The sequence below is a fragment of the Bufo bufo genome, chromosome 9, assembly GCF_905171765.1.
Source record: "Bufo bufo chromosome 9, aBufBuf1.1, whole genome shotgun sequence".
Lineage (NCBI taxonomy): Eukaryota > Metazoa > Chordata > Amphibia > Anura > Bufonidae > Bufo > Bufo bufo.
The window spans coordinates 186,695,389-186,706,786 of record NC_053397.1 but is presented as its reverse complement, the minus strand read 5'-3'; the positions used below and the strand labels follow the sequence as shown (position 1 = coordinate 186,706,786).

The 11,398-nt window shown below is 52.9% G+C and overlaps 1 protein-coding gene across 1 annotated transcript; it reads left to right on the top strand.

Moving 5' to 3' along the window:
- The first annotated feature begins 7,123 nt into the window (after nt 1–7,123).
- Nucleotides 7,124–11,008, top strand: LOC120979845. Its single transcript, XM_040408802.1, has 3 exons — nt 7,124–7,181; nt 7,337–7,731; nt 10,005–11,008. The coding sequence occupies exons 2-3, from the start codon at nt 7,344–7,346 to the stop codon at nt 11,006–11,008; spliced, it is 1,392 nt and encodes a 463-aa protein (XP_040264736.1). The 5' UTR covers nt 7,124–7,181; nt 7,337–7,343.
- Nucleotides 11,009–11,398: the final 390 nt, after the last annotated feature.

The window sequence follows — 11,398 nt, the reverse complement described above, 5'->3', positions numbered from 1 at the left end:
ACCACAGTATAGCCATACAGTTTAAGTTCACCCACACTTTATATAAATAAAAAAGGAGGTTTACAGTGCAAATACTGCTGTTGCAGTTAATGTGCATGAAATTTGAACAGTGCCATCCACAGATCCCCCTCCCCTAAACAGTGCCATCCACAGATCTCCCCCCTAAACAGTGCCATCCACAGATCCCCCTAAACAGTGCCATCCACAGATCCCCCTCCCCTAAACAGTGCCATCCACAGATCTCCCCCCTAAACAGTGCCATCCACAGATCCCCCTAAACAGTGCCATCCACAGATCCCCCCTAAACAGTGCCATCCACAGATCCCCCCTAAACAGTGCCATCCACAGATCCCCCCTAAACAGTGCCATCCACAGATCCCCCTCCCCGACGCTCACAGCAGTATATTTATAAACTAATCAGTAACTACTTTAACTTTAATCATTGCTCATTGCTGAGCTCTTTACTTGGATTATTTGGATATCTTATCTTACTTTGTCTTAGCTCCGGTAATAGCAGGCAGTGCGGGGGGCGGCGCTCACTCACTGACGTCACGCGCCTGCGCCGCCTAGTGGGAGGAGCAGGCGCGTGACATCAGTGAGTGAGCGCCGCCCCCCGCACTGCCTGCTATTACCGGAGCTAAGACAAAGTAAGATAAGATATCCAAATAATCCAAGTAAAGAGCTCAGCAATGAGCAATGATTAAAGTTAAAGTAGTTACTGATTAGTTTATAAATATACTGCTGTGAGCGGCGTGGCCCTGTATATTCTAACCCCCAGGCAAGCGTCCCTGTCACCATGGGAACGCCTGGGGGTTAGAATATACCATCGGATTTGAGTTTTTACGATCTCACTGAGCTCGTAAAACTCAGATCCGATGGTATATTCTAACCCCCAGGCAAGCGTCCCCGTCACCATGGGAACGCCTGGGGGTTAGAATATACCATCCCGGGCCAGCTCGGGGCCCCGGGCCAGCTCGGGGCCCCAAGCAATTGCTTGTTTTGCCTGTCCGTTAGCGACGGGCCTGTGAATAATCAGCAAACACACAGTACCACTCTTCATTCTAGATGTCTGAACTGAAGCCTCACATTGCTCAGTAGTTGATGGGACTCGTCAGATGCTCTTGTGCCTCATGCTCCTAAACCTGGAGATCTGACCAATTGTGTCCAAACTGTCTTGCAAAGGACCCTGGTGAAGTATGTAGGAATCTCTAAGGGTCCATTCACACGTCCGCAAAACACGGACACCGACCATGTGCATTCCGTATTTTGCAGACCACACATGACTGGCACTATAATAGAAATGCCTTTTCTTGTCCGTGGCTGCGGACAAGAATAGGACATGTTCTATTTTTTGCAGAGCCGTGGAATGGAAGTGCGGATGAGGACAGCACACGGTGTGGTGTCCGCATCTTTTGAGGCCCCATTGAAAATGAATGGGTCCGCACCCGTTCTGCAAAATTGCGTAACGGATGCGGACCCATTTTGCGGACGTGTGAATGGACCCTTATACTCTGCTGCACCTGACTTCCTCCAGATTGGTGCCAGTGCAATGTTTCTCATGGTACGTCAACCTAACAGTCAGTTTTTGATGGTATATTTCCTTTAGGAGGTTCTTTACAAAATAATTTATGTTTTTTCTTTTGAAAGAGCACCTGTCACTGCAGTACCCCAGACCCAGGAGTATCTGCAATTATGTAGTGTATTATGAATTATGTGTTATGTTCCTACTGTGTATATCAGCATGGGAGGTATGGTTGGCAATGGTTGGTAGTAACAGGGCTAACCACCCTGTTCCTCCTCTCTTTGTAGGAGTGGGCTTGCCCGACTTCCTGCCAGGAGAGGGAGTTCCAGTGAGACAGCAAAGAGAGAGGAAGCACATGCAGAGCTCCTACTCTTAGGGAACATAACAAGTGCTCTTGTGAGACAATCATTTCAGGAAAATTGACAGAATTGATAATGCTGCTTAAAGAAGCTTTAGTAGAGTGATCAGCACAGCCCCAGCTTTACAGACCCTGCTGCAGGTGAGTGACTATGACCCAGAAATGCATCACCTATACCTCTTCCAGGCCAGCCAAACACCAGGCCTGTATCATACCGTGAAAACCTATACCCACAAGCGCCTGCAAATGTCATTTAATGCCATGTAACCAGCTACCTTACCTCATCATCTGAACTGCATCTTGTACCTGCAGCACACTTATGAGCCCTTCCCCAGAGGCTCTACTAGTTCCAGGGTTAGGATGACGAGCAGTGGTGCGGCTATGAGGGATGTCACAGTGCTCCTACCTGGATCTTGCGCTCCGAGGTCAGGCTGCATAGCGGCTGCACAGAAACTTTGTACTTAGTAGGAACGGAAATTAGTAAGGTCCAGACTCTGATGTAAGTTGAGTTGATTTTCTCGATACTGGTATAAACGGGTAGCAGCTCACACAGAATCACAGTAGCTCTTGGCTCCAGCTGGGTTCAGGGTGCACTGGCAAGTAAACTGGGTTCTTTCCTCTATTACTGCTGTGCTGATGTCACGATCAGTGTGGGGGGGAAACTCCACACTGAACACAGGAGGGAAGCAGAACAGTAACTGGGCCTGGAAACTAGGGAAGAAACAGGTCACCTCCTAGACAACCCTAATCCGGGCCCTGACTACCTATGAATATGAATAGACCTTGAAGGTAGGAATATTCATAAGCAGGATACCTAAGCCCTGATTTCCCTATAAGGCCCTGGAATAAGTATAGGACCAGAGACAACCCATTCCTCCCAGATGGACGAACGGAAGTCTCTGTCTCAGGCCTAGATACAACAACAGGGAATATAACAAATACAAACAAACGCGACACAACTTCTGTAGAGACGGAAGAACAGGAACACCAGAGATGATCTCACACCAGCTCAGCCAAACCCAAATGAAGGTATCAACCGCATAGTCAGAAGGGTGGGGTGAGACTATAAAGGGTAGACGTGATGACCACTGAGCAACAGCTGAGAAAAGGGAAGTGGTCATTAACCCTTTCAACACTCAATCAAGAGAAATCAAGAGCCTGTTAGATTCCTCCACGCTCAGCCAATCTCCTTGATTTCCTGGACATCAGTCACCTGAGGGACCGTGACAGCTGAACTCTTCCTCTTGTCTGGTATCTTATAAGGGCCTCTTTCATCTGCGCTACATGCTACTGGTAGCAGGCTCAGTGCCCGGTGGGCTTCTGACCACACATTGATAGACTCTAGGGTCTCAGCTGCACCTTCGGGCTTTAAGGCCAGGACTGCACTGCACTACTTCTCTAGCCTCCTTATGCGGTACCCAATGCATGTGAACCATCCATGTGGCTGGCGCTGGTGCATGCAGATCCATTCAACTTGATTGGGTCCACGAGCCATCTGCACCGCAAAAAAATAGAGCATGTTCTCATTTTTTGTGGTGTGGAGGCACGGACCGAAATGCCACGGAAGCACTCCATAGTGCTTCTGTGGCGTTCTGCTCCATGCCTCTGCACCGTATCTTCCGGATTGCAGACCCATTGAAGGGAATGGTTCTGCATCCGTACAACGGTGCGCACATTGCCGGTGCCTGTATATTGTAGACCCGCTGTTTGCAGGATCCTGTAAAAAAAATACGGATCCTGTTGCATCAGTTCACATCACCTTCAGAAGAACCAAGAAAAAGAAAAAAAAAAAAGGATCCTATAAAAAAAAGCTGATCCTGTTGCATCAATTGGCATCCATTTGAGCCAATTCCGTCAGAAATTTCGTTTAAAAAAACGGATCTCAGATGGAAATGGTTTAAATGGATGCCAAATGTGCATAACTGGATCCATTTTTTTTACCGGCTCCTGTTTTCTTTTTTCCTGTTCTTCTGACAGATCAGAAGAATGGAAAAGGAAACGGTTATGTGAACTCCCCCTTACCAAAAAAGACATGTCGGGAGAGGTCATGCTTAAAGACAAAGTGATATTGTTTCCGCGACCCACTTACGTATTCCAGTTTATTATAGTGTTCCATTATGTCGACTCTAATTTGTTTTTTAGAAGAGAATAATAAAGGTTTAGTCTACCATCTTGAGTGTACAATCACTGTGTGCAATAGGCCAGGAAACTAAATGTCTCATGCCCAAGCATCACATAGGGAAGTGCGACCAGACCACATCTGTCAAAAAATGTGGTTATATGGTTCATTTCAAATGGTGAGCACGAAGCAGGACGATGGAAAGCCACAAGTGGGGGGTTGAATCACAGGAAAAGGCACACGACAGGCAGCAGACTGTGCCCTGTGCAGCAGCATGCATGTTACAGGCAGGGTGAAAATTCCATCCCGTGTATTTCTGGATTGTCTCTGCGCAGTGGCCCAGGCACATAATACCTGATATGATTACAGCTGAGAACTGACATCAGTGGAGCGGTTTTAACACATTTCAGTAGCCTGTACAGCAAAATTATAAAATATGGCCTTTAGTAGCACCGATATATATACTGTAAGCTATACAGCTTTTTAAAAAAAGGATGTCTGGTGCAGTGACAATAATAGAGTCTCTGGCAAAGAACTCATTACATAGATTTTGCTGACATCTATCATATTGTAGAAATTACTGCAAAATAAATAGCACAAGTCGTCATACTAGAGAACCTCTCCATACAAGCTATAATCTCTTATAAAAAATAATTCTTTATATAATTAAAACTGGAATAATCTGTAAACAGTTGAGAATTACAGTTTATCTTGTTGCTTGTAGGATTTAACACTTTTGAGTCTCTAGTATATGGTGGCTCACCTGTTGTGGCAAATGGTTCTGGTGCTCTGTTAAAAGAGGTTTCCCTGAAAACCCAGTAGAATAAAATGTGAATGGTATTGTATAACAGGCAACTCAACCATCCAGAACTGCACCGATATGAGACATAATAGGCAAGATATAATATTAAAAAAATGCGTATTACTGTAACCATATAATTGTGTTATAATCACTTATTGATTATCTCAAATAGTGTGTAAATTCATATATCATTTCAATGACAAATTGTAGAATTTTATTAACATATTGTATTCTAATATATGCAGCAGGCTGAATCCAGCCTGCTTTTGTGGGAGGGGCGTAGGGGGCTTCTTAAGCCCAAGCCGCCCAGCTCACCGGGTGCACGTCCTCTCTCGCCTGACGCTGGTAGGAGGAGCTGCACCCGTCACTTGCATTTACGGCCCGAAAGCTGCCTGCACGTGCAGCGGTTTCTGCACGCCAGAACCGCCAACTCCAAGGTAAATCCCCCCTCCGGTAACCTCATCCCCGTCCCCCACCCTCCTCAGCTCCCGCCCGTCCCCCCGCCACCAGTCTCCTCCGCACCCCGCCCGGTCACTTGCCTCCTCTCCTTCCGCTTCCGTCTCGCCGGCTTGCGCTCCAACCTGGAGCGCATCACGTGACCGCGGCTCGGCGTCCCGGAAGTCGGCAGGAGCGGGCGCTCCCGTCTCTGGCCCCGGCTCGTCCTCCTCTCGCTCCCAGCGCTCGTGGATGCACGGATATCCACGAGCGTCGGGGGATTCGCCTAGCTTCAGCGGCACTCCCCCCCCCCCCCCCCGGAACCAGCCGGACCGCTGCCGGTGCCGTTGGTCGTGAGGGGGGGAGGATATGGATAGCACTGCCTCCTCAGCTCCCGCCCGTCGCCCCGCCGCCAGTCCCCTCCGCACCCCGCCCGGTCACTTGCCTCCTCTCCTGCCGCTTCCGTCTCGCCGGCTTGCGCTCCAACCTGGAGCGCATCACGTGACCGCGGCGCGGCGTCCCGGAAGTCGGCAGGAGCAGGCGCTTCCTTCTCTGGCCCGGCTCGTCCTCCTCTCGCTCCCACCGCTCGGGGATGCACGGATATCCACGAGCGTCTGGGGGGGGAAAGGGGGGGGGGCCTGGAAGACAGCCCAGCTTGCTGCCTGGCGTGCCCCTGCCCAGGCCCCCGCCACCCCCACTTCCTCCTGTCACCCTGCCCAGGCCGGTACCCCGCTCCCGGCCGCGGCAGGGGGCCAGGGAGGAAGGAAGAAAAAAAAAAAAAAAAAAAAACAGTACATCACCAAACACCGCCTTCACATGGCCATCCATGTCTATAAAACGCACAACCCCCCCCCCACTATCCACCTTCCATCATCCCTGGCACCCGCATCGGGGGAGGGACAGTACGGTCTTCGCTCGGCATCTGTCCCTCCCACTTTTGCCCCCCCCCTTCCCTAAACACCGGTTCGCACACCCACCACCACTGGGGCATTTCCCCGCGCGGGCTGGCCTTCCCCTTTGCGCTGGTCCGGTCCCCTCCCCGCCGAGCGTCGCCCGCGGCCGGGGGGGGGGGGGCCCGGCGGCTCGGGGGGTCCACCAGCCCAGCACCCGCCAGGTGACCAGCGTCATCCTTCTTCGGGTGGTCACGTCCGGGTAACCAAAATAAAATAAAAAATAAAAAAATTCATGTTTCCCAACCCGTCCACCCTCCACTACTTTTTTGTCCGCAGGAACGCCCTGCTCTCTTCTCATCTCTTTCCGCTCTCTTAAAAAAAAAAAAAAAAAAAAAGTTCACAGGCAAGGCCTGTTTCCATCCGACATCGCCTGGCCGTGTCCTATCTCTCTCTTTGTTTTCCGCTCGGGTCACGCAACCCAGGTGTCTTCAAGGTGGTACGCCCACCTCGCATTCCCACACCTACCCCCGGGCCGGGTACGCCCAGGCCCCACTTTGTCCCAACAGTCTTCTTCACAGGTACGCCCTGAACCGCCCCTCAACCCGTCCACCCAGGATCGCCGGGCTCACAATTCTCTCAGCGTCCCCTCGCTACAACCCCATCGGTTCCGCAAGGACGCAACCCTACCCACGTGTTTTTCCACTCCTTGGCTCGCCGCTGCAGCAGTCACGCGCCATCCCCCGGCTCCGGCCCGGTCAAATGCCAGGAAACCTCTGGTCTCGCACCAGTTGCGCTTTCCTTAAATCAACACGTTCGGTCTTGTCCTTTCAGGTGACTAAGCTACTCCGTGAGTGCTCCCTTGGAATCCTTTGGCCCCCCTTTTTTTTGGTCGTCCAGGTAAGTAGCGACCACGATTCACTATTCCGGCCGCCCGGCACAGCCAATCGTGGCATCATATACTGTTCTTTTCAGGTGAACCAGGGATAATCTCGGCTTCGCCAGGTCGCTTCCGTCCCCTCTGTTCACGGCATTAACAGCTCCAGCATCTTAAGGTAAGGTTGTAAACCACGCCCAGTAAGGGGACCTCGCGTCCTCCGGCCTCGCCCCGACGCTGGGCACCTCCGTCCCGCCACGCGCTTCTCTCTGTAATACCACCCGCACCCACCTCGCTTCCCCCTCCAGCTTTTCTTTCCCCTCTTCGTTTCAGCTCCAACATGTCCCACGTGTCCGACATCGAGGACGCTCTATCGATCGTGGAGTCTGCGGTATCGGAACGGGCAAGTCGCTCTTCTTACCGGACTTGGACCATCCCCAAGATGATTGCCGAGCTGGACAAGCGAGGAATCCGCCATTCGGCCACAGCCCGAAAGGCCGAATTATATCACCTATTGTTTCCTGAGCCATCCACAGGGTCCACGGAGCAGATCCCCATGTCGACCATACAGCTGTCACTAACGCAGCTACACGCCACGATAAACAATTTGTCCAGTTCCATCTGTGACATGAACACCAGGCTCCAGGCAGTCGAAAGCAGGGACGCTTCACCTGCCGCACCCTCCAGTCCCGCCCCTGGTCCTTCCACTTCCCAGCCATCTTCCTCAGGTAGGTTGTCTGGGCCGCCCGAAATAGCCCCCTCCTTTTTCGTCCCCGAAAACCTGCGCACGGACATTCTCGCAGGCAAGGACGTGAACCTGGCTGCGGTCCTCATCTCCACGCACGACACGGTGGAAAACCGGACCATCGCTTGCGGGGACGTGTCCGTAGTCCTGAAGGCCAAAGACGCGAGGTTGAACAAAAAACTCTCCATCCCAGAGTTCGTGCTTGCGTTCAGCCTCTACCGCGACATCATCTGCGCAGCACACCCAGCCAGAAGAGAGGAGCTGGACGCATATTTATACAGGGTCACGGAGCTTGGGCACAAATACGGAGGATTTGCATATTACGACTATCACCGGTCATTTTCGGCGAAGGCAGCTGCAGCCCTCGCCCAGTTCCAGCATATCACCAACTGGGCCTCCCTCGACATGGAGCTATTCTGCAGACACTTTCCAGGTCTCAGGTCTCCTTTTTGCTCCTTCTGCCAGTCAGTCCTGCACGCCTCCGATTGGTGCCCAAGCTCCCACGCCTCCCCCCTGCCTAAACAGCAGCCGAGCACTTCGGCCCCCCAGAAACCGGGTCCGCTCCTGGACAAATTGGGTCGCCCCATCGTGTACCTGGGAAAAAACCAGTTGTGCAACAACTTCAACTCCAGCTTCTGCAACTATAGCAAATGTAAGGCGCTCCACATTTGTTCCACCTGCTTCCGGGCCCACCCCCAGTCCACCTGCTCCCAGCGCTCGGCCAAAAGCTGACTGGCCGACATTAATGTCCCCCTTCTCATCTCCCTCCTCAATACCCACCACGATCCCGCCTTCGTCCAATTCCTGCATTCCGGTTTTTCATCAGGCTTCCACACCGGCCTGGTCACCCTGCCTCGGGATTCCTGGGAGACCCCCAATCTCATGTCAGCCATGACGGACCCGGCCTCGGTGGATTCCCTTCTGCAGGTCGAGCTGCAGAAGGGTTTCATCATAGGGCCTTTTCCCACCCCTCCCTTCCAAGTCTACAGGGTGAGCCCCATTGGGTTGGTCCGCAGCAAAAATTCCAATAAAAACCGACTAATATATGATTTGTCAGCGCCTCATGCATCCAGCACCCCGAGCCTCAACTCGTTGATACCATCAGAAGAATACTCCATGCGCTATTCTTCCCTGGACGAAGCCATCCAACTCATCCTACAGGTAGGGGCAGGGGCTTGGCTCTCAAAAGCGGACATTTCGGACGCTTTCAAGCTCCTACCAATCCAGCCCCACCTCTGGAGGTTTCACGGGATCAAATGGAGGGACCAGTATTACTTTGCCACCCGCCTCACGTTCGGGTCAAAGAGCAGCCCCTGGCTCTTTGATCAGTTCGCCCAGGCCCTCCATTGGATCCTGGTAAACCACGGCAACTGTCCCAGAGTCATACACTACCTGGACGATTTCTTACTGGTCGAGAACCCAAACCATGTGCCCGACAGGTTGGAAAGCCTCCTCTGCATTTTTTCCGCCTTACAGGTCCCAGTGGCGCCATCAAAGGTTGACGGCCCTAGCACGGTCCTCACCTTCTTGGGTATCACGCTCGATACCTGCAGAATGGAAGCCAGACTCCCAGAGGACAAACTAGTCAGGCTCCAGTCATTCATTTCTGCTCACATTGGTTCCAGAACCATGTCCAAGGGCGACCTGCAGTCACTGTTGGGTTCTCTCAACTTTGCAACCCGCATCATGCCGCAGGGACGATCCTTCACAGCAAGACTCCTCCAGTTGTTACCCACAGCCTCAACCCAGGACTCGCTGATCCAACTGGACCGGGAAGCCCTGGCCGACCTGGACATGTGGAGGGTCTTTCTGTCAGCATGGAATGGCATCTCCATGTTCGTCCCTCACTGGAGCCCCACCTGCCCGACCGTGTACTCTGACGCGGCAGCATCCGTCGGGTTCGGCGCCTTATTCGGCCACCAGTGGTTCGCTGATTCCTGGCCCTCCCAGATCCTCTCAGACCCTCAAGCCATCCAGTCCTCTCCTCTCCTTGAATTGTACCCCATCGTGGCAGCAGCTCAAGTCTGGGGCAAAGTATGGAGCAACATGCCCGTGCGTTTTTTCACCGACAACCACACGGTCGTCGACATCATCTCCAAAGGCAGATCCAGTTCACCCAAAGTCATGCGCTTCCTACGCAAACTCACCTGGCTTGCCCTCAAGTTCAATTTCCATGTTTCTTGCACCCACATCCAGGGTATCAGGAACGTCGCAGCAGATGTCTTGTCTCGCTTAAACCTGACTCTCTTCTTCCAGGTCATGCCTCAAGCCGACAGAATCGGGATTCCACCCCCGGACTTCGGCTCTCTGATCCTGGACTAGACAGGCACCTAGTCATGGCTCATACTCTCATCCGCAAGTCCCTGTCCGAAAACTCCACAAGGAACTACCAGTCGGGTTGGAAAGCTTTCGAGGTATTTCGTCACCTTCACCCCAGGGGCAACGTAAGCGAAACCGCTTTCATCATGGCTTTCCTGGCATACTGCCACAAGGACCTACACCTCTCCTTCAGCACCATCAGATCGTATCTGTCAGGAGTCCAGCATCACCTCATGATCCGTCAGCCAGACAGCAACCCTATCTTTTCTTCCCACGCCATCAAAGCCACACTGCGGGGTATTCAAAAATGCTCTCACAAATCCGGACCCGCCAGGCAACCCGTCTCAGGGGACCTGTTCAGGAAACTCTCATCCTCCCTAGACGGCAGTCCTTTTGGCCCTTTCAGAAGCTGCATTCTCAAAGCCGCCCTCTACCTAAGCTTCTACGGCTTTCTCCGGCCCGGGGAATTCACCGGCACCTCTCCTCACAACTCAGGCCTGGCGCTAAACCAACTCACCCGTAGTCGCGAGCGTTTCACCTTCACCTTGCCAGTCTCCAAAACCTCACAAATCGGGCCCCCAGTGCACATAGAATACTTCCCGACTTCCAACTCCTGGTGTCCCGTGGCCGTCCTCAACGGGTTACTCACCACACTGGGCAATCGGGCTCCCACCAGCCCTCTCCTTCCTTTCCCGTCACGACCTCTCACGTCCTCGCAGTTTGTCAAACACATTCGCAGCCTCGCGTCCGGGTTTGGGTTCAACCCCCAGGCCATCACGGGCCATTCATTCCGGATCGGAGCCGCCTCCGCCGCCTCCAAACATGGGGTCCCGGCCCATATCATCCGTAAGATGGGCCGCTGGAAGTCCTCTTGCTTCTCACGATACATCCCGCACCCGAAAGCCGAAATCGCTGCGGCTTTCTCTGACTTAGTTCTGTAGTACCATCTTTCACAATAAAGAGTCGCTCCTTACACCTTTCCTACTCGTATTTTGCCCCCTTTATTTGGCCTACCCTCGTCACGTGGCAACAGGCACACCACCAGCCACTGTAGCTAGATTAGGTTCAGTCACACTCCACAGGCTTCGCGCCGCAGCCAGGACCACAAATGCAGCAGGCTGAATCCAGCCTGCTTTTGTGGGAGGGGCGTAGGGGGCTTCTTAAGCCCAAGCCGCCCAGCTCACCGGGTGCACGTCCTCTCTCGCCCCTCCCTCCCGACCCTTCTCTTTACATCTCCCATAGGGTATGCCCCCTTTATTTGGCCTACCCTCGTCACGTGGCAACAGGCACACCACCAGCCACTGTAGCTAGATTAGGTTCAGTCACACTCC

Coding starts and splice junctions, on each gene's coding strand:
- LOC120979845 (XM_040408802.1), top strand. CDS start 7,344: ATGTCCCACGTGTCCGACATCGAGGACGCTCTATCGATCGTGGAGTCT. Junction 7,732..10,004: donor TTCCCAGCCATCTTCCTCAG/GTAGGTTGTCTG, acceptor CTCTTCTTCCAG/GTCATGCCTCAAGCCGACAG.